Below are 14472 nucleotides of genomic sequence, written 5' to 3'. Positions count from 1 at the left end.
CCGGTTTGTTCGAGTTCTTTGGTGTGTTTGGACACTAGGTTTATCACTCGTTTTTGGTAGTTTCCTTGCATTTTGAAACTGAAAAACGTGTTCTAAACCTTTCGGGAGTGTTCAAGGTCGGTTTGGGTAACATAAAATTTGCTTTTGTGAAACTTTGTGTTTTCCGGCCATTTTTCCGGTCATATCTCCGGTGACTGGTTTGGATAAGGTTGTGTCCATTTTGGGTAAACTTTTTTGAAAGTCCAAAAAGTTGGTGAAAAGTTGTTGGCAGACCATATCCTTTCTGCCGAAAGTACTTCACCAACCCATCACCTTTTCACCAACCCGTCAACGTTTCTGTCAGTGTGTCAGACCTCGAAAGATACCTTTCGAGCTCGATAGATCATCCTTCGATCAAGGAGATTCGAAAGATAGCCATCCTTCGAACATCCTTCGAAGTCAGTGTGTTATCCTTCGAGTCAAGGAATCTTTTCGAAAGATCATCCTTCGAGTTACTGTTCATTTCGAAAGATAAGGATCCTTCGTGTAGGAGAATCTTTCGTATTAGTATTCGAAAGATCAGTATCTTTCAAGTGTGAATCTGTCGAGATCTTTGTACGAAAGATCAGGATCTTTCGTTGTGAATCTTTCGAGACCTTTGTTCGAAAGATAAGGATCTTTCAATCTTCGAAAGATAAGGAGAATCTTTCGAAATCTTCTTTCGAAAGATAAGGATCCTTCGTACAGTCAATCTTTCGAAGTGATTGTTCGAAACTCAACAGTGATCTTACGAACATTGTTGATCCTTCGAACAGGTCGTGATCTTTCGAACAGATTGTATCTTTCAATTCTTATTTGTTTGCACTTAACAGTTTGTGGTTGTTTAGGTTTTTCCCTTAATATTTGATCAAAATGAGTTGTACAAGTCCATGGGATTGGAGTTTGGACTCACGATCCAATCAAGAGCTAGTGACTGCTGCAGATTGGGCAAAGAGTATGATTCCACAGCCATCAATCAGTCCAAGTCAATGGGCTTTGGTATCCAATCAAAGTCAAAGTCTTCAGAACCTTCTGATTAGTGAGAGTGAAACTGGCAGCAACAATCGTCCACCTAAGTTGAACCATATGAACGATTTTCCTTCATGGAAAAACCGTTTTCACACATATGTTCAAGGGCAAAGCACTGATCTTTGGACGTGTTTCATCAATGCGTTCAATACTAATCTTGAAACTGCTGCGTCAACTTCAGAGGGTTATGCCAATATGCTTGAAAATGACAAGAAGGCTTATGAATTGGAGAAAAAGGCCTTTGCCACACTTACTCAAGCACTCAACAAAGACATCTACCATCAGTTCTCATACTGCAAGACCACGAAAGCATTGTGGGATGCCTTAGTTGCTAGAGGAGAAGGCAATGCAGCTGCTCGAAAATCTCGGCATGATTTGTTGAAGAAAGAGTTTGAATCCTTTCAGTTTTTGGAAAACGAGACTCTGAATGATATGATCACACGTTTCTATCATTTGATTAGTGAGATGTGTGCTTATGGAGTTGTCTCTACTCAACAAGACATGGTGAGTAGATTTGCTGACGCCTTACCTCCAAAGTGGAGTTCTTTCATTGAACTGTTGAAGCATACTGGAACTCTAGATCAAGTCAACATCTATGAGTTCATTCAAAAGCTGGAACATAAAAATGATGAAGAAATTAGGAAAGCAAGGCGTGCTCCAGCTCCTCAGAATACAGAAATGTATCTTCCAGGATTCGATGCTTTGGCAAGATCCGCTGCAGCTCAGCAACAGCAACCTAAGCTGCAGACTGCATTTGTGTCCAATACAAGTTCAAGTTCCTTTCCGTTTCCTCAGTCAACAGCTGCTCCACCACAACCTCAATTCGATCCGAGGTCTTACATTCCTGTTCCAACACAGCCACAACCACAACCTCAACAACAACAACAGCAAGCTCACTATACAAGCAATCCTCAACCTCAACCCCAAAGTCATCACACAATCCGAGTCGACAACTCAAATCTTTCACACCTTAGCATTGAAGTTGCTAAGGAACATATGGAGATTATCAACACCATGGTCAGTGCATACTGTGGTTTGGTAGCAGGTCAGCTTGGAAACATCAACATGACCAATGAAGATTATGATCAGATCGACAAGGAAGAAATGGAGTTGATGGATATTAAATGGGCCTTTGCTAGTGCGGTTAGAAGGGCAAAAGATTTCATGGCTCGAACTGGAAGAACTTCGTTGGAAGGAAAGAAAAACACGAAGTATGGGTTTGATATTAATGCTGTCACATGCTTTAACTGTGGCGAGAAAGGGCACTTTAAACGTGAGTGCACTCGACCAACAAAACACGGCAATCACAACCCTTTCAGAAACCAGACGAATGTGAATGCCCAACAAGAAAACCGTGAACGGAGGATGGTGGCAGTGAATAACAATCAGGGACAGCCTGGAACTACAAATCACAATCGGGCTTTGGCTGTTCAAGCTGATGAAGGATGTGACTGGTCAGTGCAGTTTGGTGAAGGTGATCAAGGAAGTGGAACTGCTTTGTATGCTAAGGTCATCGAGCAGGTTCATAAAGAAGAATCTTCTGGGAGCGATGACAGTTCTGGTTATTCTGGAAGTTCGGATGAAGAAGGCTCTGTTTCTGGGGATAATCACTCAGAGCCTGATGAGAAGGAGGAAGAAGGTGAAGATATTCAGGATTTTCTGAATGAAGCTGATGAGCTTAAATGTCAGAAATCAATTCTGATTAGAAAGGCAAATACTGCATCAAAGGAAATGGAAAAGCTATTCTCTGAAGATGGAGCTTTTTCTTTTCAAACTGCCTTTATGGCAAACGGCTCAGCCTCTACTAGTCAGGTAACTTCTGAACCTCCTGCTCCTAGTATTTGTAAATCATGTGCAGAGATGAAGCTTGAATCAGAAAAGCTTCATAGTCATAACCAGAATTTGGTTATTGAACTGTCAAAATGCAAAGAGGCAAACATGGCTTTAACTCGGAATGAAAAAGAATTTAAATCTGTAATAGAAACTTTAAAAAAAATGTGTCCGAGGTTAACAAAGTAGTTTACCACAAGCAAGTGAGTATAAATGAATATATTAACATTGTGGAAGAAACTAAAAAGCAATTAGCCATTGCCCAATGCGAACATGATGCGATCAAACAGAAATTGGATAGTTATTCTAACTCCCAATTTGTGCTTGATCACATCATCGATGTTCAACAACTAAAGGGAAATCAGAAAGGCATAGGGTATAACAAATGTCCACCCCCCTTGATGAACAACTATACCAAGATGCCTGATGAGGAAGAAATGCCTCGGTATGAACCCAGTGTGCCTCTTGATGTTGAGGAGTTTACTACTGGCCTTGGGTTCAAACCGGACAATTCTTCAAACACAGCCTCTAAGGAACAAGAAACTTCACCATCCATGAAGCAAAGTCCTCCAATTATCGAGGACTATGAGACATCGGATGATGAATCAGAAGTGGCTGTAAGTGATCAGGATAAATCACTTAGCAAGATGAAAGGAGTAGATATTCCACGAGAGAATCACATCCTTTGTGATCCTGATACTCCTGAGGTTCCATCTGTTAAGAAGCAAGTGATTGATCCTGTCAATGTTGATAGGACAGGTGTGTCTACTGTTAAAAGCAGTAACGTGCTGTACACTTTGGTTGGAGATAATAAAATCTACTCAGATCATGTTTTTCCAATTAAAAATGTAAATAAATCTTTGATTGACAAAGTCTTTGAAGACAATACAAACAAATTTTTGGGAAAAACACTTCCGGGAATTGTGGTAACACAATGTGATCCAATTCCTAAGGCTGAGATTAGAAAACAGTTTGGTAATCAAAAATCTCCAACCACTCAACAACCTACTGCTTCTAAGGGTAAACAACAACAACGAGCTCCAAAGCCAAAGGCTAAGGTTGAATCAAAGGGAGCTCGTTACACGAAGAAAGGAAAAGATGTTAAATTTGTAGCATCAAGAGGTACAGATAAAATTGAGACTTTTGAAAACAAATCAAACACTGATTTTGTACAACAAGTCAAGATTTTAAAACGTAATAGTGATAACAATTACACCCAACACACAAACGGGTGTGATGAAAGAGCAAGTACCTCAGGTTCTACAGGTTCAACATCTGGTAGTCGATCAAGTTCTCCTAAGTCTGTTGAAAGGAGAACTTGTTTCAAATGTGGAGAAATTGGGCACATTATCAGAAACTGCCCAAATGCTCCAAAGAAGAAGAAATTGGTTGAAAAAGCTCCACCTGAAACAGTTCACCCTCAACGTCGATCAGTTTCACCTAAACATGATAAACGAACTGTAAAAGAACAAGAAACTAAACAACGACGTAAGAACATGAAAACTGTTGAAAAAGCTTTAAAATCTGAAGTTAAAACAGTGCAAAAGGAACCAAGTGTGTCACAACCTGTAAAACCAGAATCTTCAAAAACTGGTAGGCACAGACAAACTTGGTTACCTAAGTCGGGTGACAATTCAGGGGGAGCAGTTGTTCTTGAAAATCATCAAGAGATCGAGCTCACGTTTCGTGATGCTAAGGGACGACCCAAGACCACTAAGGCTTGGGTCCCCATTCTCAACTGATGTGTTTAATTGCATGTGCAGGATGTTCTAGGAGGAACTATTAATAGTCATTGGATTGTTGATAGTGGAGCATCCAGGCACATGACTGGCGACTTACGGCTCCTGTATGACGTGAGAAACATTAGAGGAGGGTATGTTGCTTTTGCGGGTGATAAAGGTGGGTACATCACTGGAGAAGGAAGTATCTCCAATGGTATCGTGTGCTTTGATAAGATCAATTATGTGAAGCAAATTGATCACAATCTTCTGAGTGTGTCGCAAATCTGCGATAAAAAGTTCTCAGTGATTTTTGATGATGCTGGCTGCTATGTGCTGAAACCTGGATTCAAAATTCCACAAGAATGGATTCTCTTATCGGCTCCGAGAGTTAATGATCTTTATATTCTCGACATGAGCCAAGCGATTACTACATCTGCACAAGTCACTTGCTTTGTCTCAAAAGCCACAGAAAAGGAGTCTATATCTTGGCACAGAAGAATGGGACACATTCACTTGAGAAAGATGAACCATTTGGTGAAAAATAATCTTGTGAATGGTGTGCCTGTAAGAAGTTTTCATTTGTAAGATATCTGTGTTTCGTGCCAAAAGGGGAAGCAAACAAAGAAGTCTCACCCTTTGAAGAAAATCAACACTGTCAGCATGCCTCTCGAACGTCTTCATATGGACCTTTTTGGACCTATGAAGCACAAGACAACGTTTGGTGATGCCTATTGTTTAGTAGTTACTGATGACTACTCTAGATTTTCTTGGGTATCGTTCATGGCACACAAGAGTGAAACTCCTGGAATCCTCAAGGACCTTCTCACTATGTTGGAAAATCTCTATACGTTGAAAGTGAAAAGGATCCGAAGCGACAATGGAACTGAATTCAAGAATCAAGTTATGGATGAGTTTTGTACTTCTAAAGGCATTCTTCATGAGTACAGTTCTCGTTATACTCCACAACAAAATGGTGTCGCTGAGAGGAAGAATCGAACTATTATTGAAACTGCAAGAACAATGTTAGTAGAGTCGGAACTCCCTATTCAATTCTGGGGGGAGGCTGTATCGGCTGCATGCTACACGTTGAACAGAGTTCTTACAGTAAAGAGACATGGCAAGACTTGCTTCGAACTCCTTCAGAAAAGGAAACCGGATCTTTCTTACCTAGAACCGTTTGGTGCTCCATGTACTATGATTGAGCCGGATGGAAAGTTTGGTGCAAGAGCTATCGAGGGTTTCTTCCTTGGATATGCTACTCCGAATTTTCGTGTTTGGAATCTAGCTACCAAGAAGATTGAGCTATGGAGCGAAGTTAGGGTTCAAAGGTACACGAGTCCTGTTAGGGCTCCGGGTGATCCGTGGATGTTCGATTATGATGGGCTATTTGACTCCTTCAATCTGCCAACCTTTGACGAAGAATCAGCAGCGGCTCGGATGTTGTTGGAAAGTGACAATGCTGCTGTCTCGCCATTGGTTAGACCTATTGTTGTTGACCCTCAAGCTTCTTCGTCAGTCAACAATATGGTTCAAAATGAGGTTTATGAAGATGCTGCTGATTATAATGACTCTTCTGAAGATGATGAATATCATGATGCAGCCGAAGGATCTTCAGCTCCAGCTGCTCCTGTTCAAGGTGCTTCTGTAGATACACCTCATACGCAGAATGTAGACACTGCTAAAGGGAATGCATCCACCTCTACACACATTCCTGGTGTGGAGTTGGTTGTTGATCTTAATCTTACAAATTTGGGTATCAATGCTCGTGTGCCAGATAATCCTGAAATGAGGATTCACGATACCCATCCCCAGCAGAACATAATAGGAGATGTCCATCGCGGTGTGCAGACGCGTAATCAGCTGAGAAACAACCGGAATGCTGGTTTGTATTCAGCTATAAGAGAATCTGGTCAACAAAATGACTGGTCCTTCGCGTGTTACGTGTCACAAGAAGAACCAAAGTCGTGGAAAGAAGCATTGAAAGACAGTGCTTGGGTTGAAGCCATGCAGGAAGAATTACAACAATTTCACAAGCTTGGTGTTTGGAAGCTTGTTGAAAAGCCTGAGAATTCCAAGAAGATTGGCACTCGATGGGTCTTCAAATGCAAGAAAGACGATCGTGGAGTGGTTATTCGAAACAAAGCTCGTTTAGTCGTTCAAGGTTTTCGTCAGATAGAGGGGATCGACTACAACGAAGTCTATGCACCAGTTGCACGTCTGGAAGCTATTCGGATCTTTCTGGCTTATGCCTCATTCAAAGGATTCAAGGTTTACCAGATGGACGTCAAAAGTGCATTTCTACATGGTGTGGTTGAAGAAGAGGTATATGTTGAACAGCCTCCAGGTTTTGAAGATCCTGTCCATCCCGATCGGGTTTGGTTGCTCAACAAAGCTCTCTATGGTCTTCATCAAGCGCCACGAGCTTGGTATGCAACCTTATCTACATATCTGCTGGAGAACGGTTTTCGAAGAGGTCTTATCGATTGTACTCTCTTCATCAAAGAACAAGATGGAGATCTTCTTCTGGTACAGGTATATGTTGATGATATTATTTTTGGTTCTACTAATGATGTTTTGTGTAGGAATTTCGAGCGCATCATGCAGGATAAGTTCGAGATGAGTGCTATGGGGGAAATGAATTTCTTTTTGGGCCTACAAGTGCAACAAACGGAGTCTGGGATATTCATCCATCAGACTAAATATGTTGGAGACATCTTGAGCCGGTTCCAGATGTCCGATGCAACGCCCATTGGTACCCCATTGCCAACTAATCACGGAATAACTCCTGACTTGAAGGGTGAACCTGTTAGCCCTTCATACTATCGCGCGATGATCGGATCCCTTATGTACCTCACAACATCAAGGCCAGATATAATGTACCCAACGTGCCTACTTGCCAGATATCAAGTTAATCCGAAGGCCTCACATCTTGCAGCTGTCAAAAGGATTTTTCGTTATTTGAAGGCTTACCCCGACACCGGTCTGTGGTATCCTAGGGATAATAACTTTGACTTGGTCGCATTCAGTGATTCTGATTTTGGCGGATGCAAAATCGACGGCAAATCCACAACGGCTGGATGTCAGTTTTTAGGAAATCGCCTGGTCACATGGCAGTGCAAGAAGCAGACATGCGTCGCTACATCAACATGCGAAGCTGAATACATTGCTGCCTCAAGTTGTTGCTCCCAAGTTCTTTGGATTCAACAACAATTGCGGGACTACGGTTTTGAATTCCTAACTACTCCTATATACGTTGATAATTCTGCTGCTTTAGATATCACTAAAAATCCTGTGCAGCATTCAAAGACCAAACACATCGAAATCAAATATCACTTCATACGTGATTGCTTTGAGAAAAGGCTAATCGATGTTGTTAAGGTCCACACCGATGACCAACGTGCCGACTTATTTACCAAAGCTTTTGACAAATCTAGATTTGACTTCTTATTAGTGGTAAATGGCATTAAGGTCAAGCAAGAGTAAACCAACATCGGAAAATCATTTTTGTAAATATCTTTGTGTGTTTTTAAATTTATCTTAGTTTATTGATTTTAGGGGGAGTAAATCCGAAAATCTGAAAATCCAAAAACATCGAAAAATTCAAAAACACAAAAACAATAGAAAAACAAAAATGAGTTTCCTGGCGAGCAAAAGAGAAAATGATAGTACATCAGTGGTCTATCCAAACCTCTTTAAACCTTAAATGCAAAACGATAAGCAGCTCTATATAAGATGTATCGGTAGGCTCACAATCATTTTAAAGTGTGCAGGGTGATATAAATCTTAATCGACTGAAGACCAGGTGGGAACCATTCATTGGCATATGGTCTTAGTACCGAAATTTCGTTTGAAAGATTGCCGAGGTTCTGAGATATTCGGTCTTTATGCTGCTTATCATCTGGGTATCATGGTTGTATCTTTTACCGAAAAATAACGGGGACGCAAGTCTAGATCTTCCATGATACTGTACATACGTGTACATAATACATATTGCATTCGACCTCAATAAGTGATCAACAATCACATGTCCAAATCAAATAAGTGATAAAATATCACATTCTATCCGGGAGTCAAGTTCGTCTCTCTGCTGTACGGAAGTACTGACCTGTTCACGGACTTGCTCCTGTGCCCTCATGCATATGAAAATCAAGTTCCTCATCAATAAGTGATTATATCACAAAGGGCTTGTTTTCAAATCAAAATAAGTGAGTATCTCACAGTTTATACGGTCAAACAGATGATAATCGGTATACTCACCGGTAAGATGAACTCTCGTGCATACCTTGATACGGGAATGTGTCGTGATGTGGATGAACACCGGTCGGTAAGTATAAATCATACCTTAACGTATCCCCTCGCCATGATTACATCTGATAAGTTGAGCTTAAGTGGACAACAATACCGATAATTGTTATAGGATGCTTATCTTAATGTTAACTAACTGAACAACAAGAGTGTTTTGGCATGACCGTACACTGATATGATTCTCTTACCCTCGAAACTCGCAAAAAGAATGTCTGTATATATTTATTTACTGCTTAACTCTTATTGTTTTTCTTTTAAACAGTTTCGTCGTTTGGTGCATATCAGCACGACATTAGCGGTGATGTCGTTTGATAACACTCAAAGGATTTTAAATTGTTGTCTTTTAATTTCAAAAATACCAAAAAGATTTTAGGCGTGTTTTAATATAAACTTTATAAAAGCCAAAAAGATTTTACTTCTATTTTATTTTCGATCGTACGATGTTGGAGCTCGAGTCTTCGTTACCTGAAACCTGAACGAAAACCGAATTGACTAAATCTTCATAAACGGTCGAAATTTGCAAGTTTTGAAAGTTAAAGACTAAAATTGACAAATTTATTAAACTTTCAAACTGTCGGACGGTGTTTGATTGTGACATGGTCATTCGTGTGTTATTTGTTTATACTATATTCCAAGCAGTTGTTCTCATTATGCGTTTAGATTTCTTGCATGTGCAGATTCTAAAGGCAAGGAGAACATGGTCGATGACAAGATTTGGAATGAAGACACTACGAGAAGGCGCTCAAAAGATGAAGATGATCGAGTAGCCGCTGACCATCATCAACACCACAAGGATCTCACTTCATAAAGATCAAGTCATTCACGAGCACAGCTCAAGGGGGAGCTTATGTTAAGGGGGAGTTTGTCAACACACTTCCTACATGATACGGGTAGTTTGTTGATACACTCTCTGCTTTCAAGACGTGAAGACTTTGAAGATCCCCCGACAATGAAGACTTGAAAGGACTTGAAAGGACATCAAAGTTTTGGGAACTCGAAGACCAAAGACCGTCAAAGTTCGAGACGAGTCTACAACTATAGAAGATAAAGACAAAGCTACAGCCAAGGGGGAGTTTGTTGGTGCACTTGTGTCTGTACTTTGTCTGTATTCGGTCTGTATGTAAACGATGTCCTAAGTTAGTCTGTAAGTTGACCAAGTCAACTATCCTCCTAGTTTGACTTGGCCAATAAGTTGTAATATGTTTGTCTGTATCGAAGGATAGCCTCGAAGGATACTGTTGATCCTTCGAGGTGATCGAAAGATAGGCTTCGAACGATAGACCTCGAAAGGTGATCTTTCGAGGTCCTTGCTGATCCTTCGAAAGCACTATATCCGAAAGATGATCCTTCGGACCATCTATCGGATCCTTCGACCAGACATCATGGGCTGGGTATATATATACCCATGCAGTGTAGTGTGAAAGATAGATGCACACTTAGAGAGACAGACAAGAGTGGAGAGCATTCTGTCCGAAACATTCACACACACACTTTGAGAGTTTGCAAACTGATTGTAAACATTGTGCTTGTAACCGGAAACTTTCTACGCATTAATACAAGTGGTGTTAATCGTTGAGTCTTGTGTGTTCTTGTGTTTGTTCTTGCATCATCCCGGTTTGCTCGCTAGCTTGGATTCCGCACTCGCTAGTGAGTTTGTATAACAAGGTTTAGGTTTGTTCTCGATCCTCCGAGAGGGACCTACAGCCAGAAAATCACCCGCGCTCATATCCATATCAAACACAACAATCTTCCCAAGTTTTTTCCCTTTGAAATCTGGTTTGTATAGAACTTCTTTGTAATATGGGAATTCAGTTGTAAAATTAAATCGACCTTTATATTGAGGTCGATTTAGCACCTAAAATAGTAGCGAAACTTCTGTTATCATATAAACTCAATAGTAAATGGCAAAATTAGTTTCAAATGTGATATCAACATACATCAAGAAAGTTAACATAGTATTCTCTATCCAATGTGCTTGATTCATCGACATTTGGCTTTGCTCTTGTTGCTACGCGTACACGCACTGAATCCGGTCCAGTGGCTTCTTCAGTATAACCGTCCTATGTAGTTGAAAGAAAACATCTTAACAAAAAGTAGTTGGAAAGTGTAGTTAAATACTATCATGCAGTTAACTGAACTAAGCTATACCTTACATATCCCTGTAGCATTCCCACGAAAGCAAAATGGATCTTGAATACCTATTTGAACATGACCACTATGAACTCCATTTTTCTTCAAGTTGAATTTTGGGATCTTACGATCACCAAAGAATGCGTTTGAGCTATCAGGTTTCCCATAAGGTTCATTCGACGTAATCACAGTAATGTTCATGTACTCCATTTCGGCAAACTCATTTTCCTCGTCACGTATGTTACGCATAGCTGATGCTGCAACACCCACCATAAACGAATCCCACATGAAATAACTCTGAAAGTTCCAAGATCATATAGTTATTAAATGATAAACACATATCATGATCATCATTGCCCAAAAATGTCGACTAAAAATCTATTACAGACCGTATAGAATTGATCATCAAACCAAGTATCACGGTCTATCTTCAATGACTTGAAAACATATTGTGCCTCATATGTACGTTGGTTTTTCTCAAATGCTTCAAAGAACTCGCGCGTAATGGGAATTGTATTTGTTGCGTCTAATGGAACGAGGGTGATTGGAATCCCCGAATGAAAAACCTGAAAACATGAGTTAGATTTATAGAATTTGAGTATCTAGCCGATTTTCGATAGTTGGGTTACCTGGTATGCAGCAAAGGGGTCACCGAATAAGTTAAATTCGGCATACGGATTACTTCTAAAGGCTGTAAACATGTTACCATGGTCACCACACTGCTGAGGCTGGCAAGTTGAGCTCGCATTTTTGGGACAACAGCCGGTTGGGTTCTTGGACCTCACACCACCACCCATGATGTATATATGATTGATATTTTTCTTTAAATCCGGATTAGTCATAAGAAAAATGGCCATATTTGTGTGTGCTCCTGTCATGAACACGATAACGGGGCCTTCAGATATCGTCTTGATCAATACTTGTTGTGCAGTCGGTTGTCGAAGAGGGGAGTATCTCCGGTTTCCCTAACATGCAAATGATTAGATCATGTAAGTTCTATAATTCGTATATAGGCTGAATATCTCTCTGAATCATGTTGAAATCGCTTTCAGATAGAAATATTTCTTTGGTAGTCATGAATTTTCAGCCGGATAATTAGAAAACAAATAAAAGAACATGCATAATCTATTATGAAAACATGTACAAGAATTTGGCCAAAGACAATCTTTACATATGGGGATGACAATCACAACGTTTCAATTGGCAGTTAAGTTAACGGGTCACAATTATACAAGGTTGAAAGTTTTATTAAAAGCCCACTACTTAATTTATAAGTTAAAACCCCAATTAAAATGATTTCAAGCCCAAAGACTTGTTAGAATTGATTTTTGAAGGGGAAAAAGATTTGAACATGAACAAAGCGACCAAAGAAGGCAGCACCATGCACCTCCACTGTCAAACGAGCCGAGCCCGAGCTCGATTAGACTCAGGCTCGAGATCGATTAACTTATGAGAGCTCGAGCTCGGCTCGGTTCGAGCTTTGAAAATAATATAATAATTATAGATTCGTTTAGGCTCGCGAGCTCAATAAGTAAAGCTCGGGCTCGTTTACTAAAAAAGCTTATTTTTAGGTTCGGGCTCGGCTGGTAAACAAGTTTAAATAAGCTTGGCTCGGCTCGTTTACTAGAAAACTTCAAATAAAGGGTAAATGTTATTAATTATTAATAAAAACTAATATTACACTAGGGCTCGATAAGGTTCGACAAGCCAGACGAGCTTCACATGCCAGACTCGAGCTTGGGCAGATAAATAAATGGGCTTTAGTTTAGGCTCAAGCTCGACTCGGGCTCGATAAGGCTTGGCTCGTTTCGAGCTTTTTTTCAAGCCAAAAGAGAAACTTCTGATAATGTAAAATACGGCTGTCCAAACTGCTCGATGCTCGAAGATCGTTCGAAAAAGCTCGGAAATCTGCTCGTTCGACGATCGTTTGGAAAAGATCGTTCGACGATCGTTCGGAAAAGATCGTTCGACGATCGTTTGGAAAAGAGCGTACGACGATCGTTCGGAAAAGATCGTTTGGCGATCGTTCGATTCCTTGCTCGGTTAAAACCGAGCCGAGCAGCTCGGTTCGGTTTAAAAACGAACCGAGCACGAGCATAGGTACGCTCGCTCGTCGCTCATTCGGTTTCGATCGAATTTATTTTTATTAAATATATATATATATATATATATATAGGTAGAGGATCCTGTAAAAAGTGCTCAAAGTGTGAGAAGTGTAAGAAGTGTATTATAACACTATATATAATACTATATAACACCATATAAACACCGTATAACAATATATAACACTATATAATACCATATAACACTATGTAACACTATATATCATTATATAACAAATATAACACTATAGGTTATCTGATAGCATGTCTATGATAGATGTATAGTGTTATATTTGTTATATAATGATATATAGTGTTACATAGTGTTATATGGTATTATATGGTGTTACATATTGTTATACCGTATTTATATGGTGTTATATAGTATTATATATAGTGTTATAATACACTTCTTACACTTCTCACACTTTGAGCACTTTTTACAGTATCCTTACCCTATATATATATATATATATATTTATTAAATACAAACATTTGACATATCCAGCCGACATCCAAAACTACCCTTGAATCCTCATATACTAGAATCCTTCTTCAGTTAAAAAAAAAAGAAAAAGAAAACTCTAATCTCTCTCAACTCTCAAGTCACACATCCAGCTGACATCCATCCAGATCCAGTTCCACCGTCCACATCCCTCGTCCGCAGGCATCACCGTCCGTCGGCCATCCACCGTCCGCCGTACAACCGCCACTCCACCGTCGGCCATCCACCACTCCACCGTCCGTCAGCCGTCGGTCAATCAAAACGCACAGCCACTCTGCGGTCTAAAGTACCCACACTAAACACCTCTTCTTTAATTCATTCGTATTTTTTGTATATATCCCCAATTTGATTCTTATTTTGTTGGAGGTTCATCACAATTTGATTTTTTTTCTAGTTTTGATAATTTTGGTACCTTTGAATTTGTTTTTAATGGACGTATTGAATTATTTAAGTGTTTATGTATAACCATGAATTTTGGTGAATAAATGGCTGTGTAGGAATCCTAAATAAAACTGAGCAAAAGCAAACCGAACTGAGCGGCTCAGTTTTAAACCGAACCGACTATGAGCATAAGATTTCCGCTCGATTTCCTAAATCCGAACCGAACCGAGCGGCTCAGTTTCAAACCGAACCGAGCACGAGCATACCTTCGTTCGGTTTGGTTCGATTCGGCTCATGAACAACCCTAATGTAAAAGAAGAGGATGTTATGTCTCGATTTTAAGTTTTTAAAAAACGAAGAGGAGAAATCTATTAGATACGTGTTTAACTTTATTTATTATCGTGTTTTTTTTTTTCATTTACGTTGTATGAAGTACGAAATAAAATGAACG

The 14472-nt window shown here is 39.9% G+C and overlaps 1 protein-coding gene across 1 annotated transcript; it reads right to left on the bottom strand.

Moving 5' to 3' along the window:
- Positions 1–10831: 10831 nt before the first annotated feature.
- On the bottom strand, positions 10832–13863 carry LOC118490533. The gene is made up of 5 exons (XM_035988224.1): positions 13759–13863; positions 11663–11998; positions 11423–11599; positions 11052–11330; positions 10832–10963 (listed from the first exon to the last, which is right to left on the bottom strand). The coding sequence occupies exons 1-5, from the start codon at positions 13861–13863 to the stop codon at positions 10832–10834; spliced, it is 1029 nt and encodes a 342-aa protein (XP_035844117.1).
- Positions 13864–14472: the final 609 nt, after the last annotated feature.

Source organism: Helianthus annuus, chromosome 3 (assembly GCF_002127325.2).
Source record: "Helianthus annuus cultivar XRQ/B chromosome 3, HanXRQr2.0-SUNRISE, whole genome shotgun sequence".
Lineage (NCBI taxonomy): Eukaryota > Viridiplantae > Streptophyta > Magnoliopsida > Asterales > Asteraceae > Helianthus > Helianthus annuus.
Note: the sequence above shows the minus strand (reverse complement) of the source record. Positions and strands in the feature narration are given on the sequence as shown.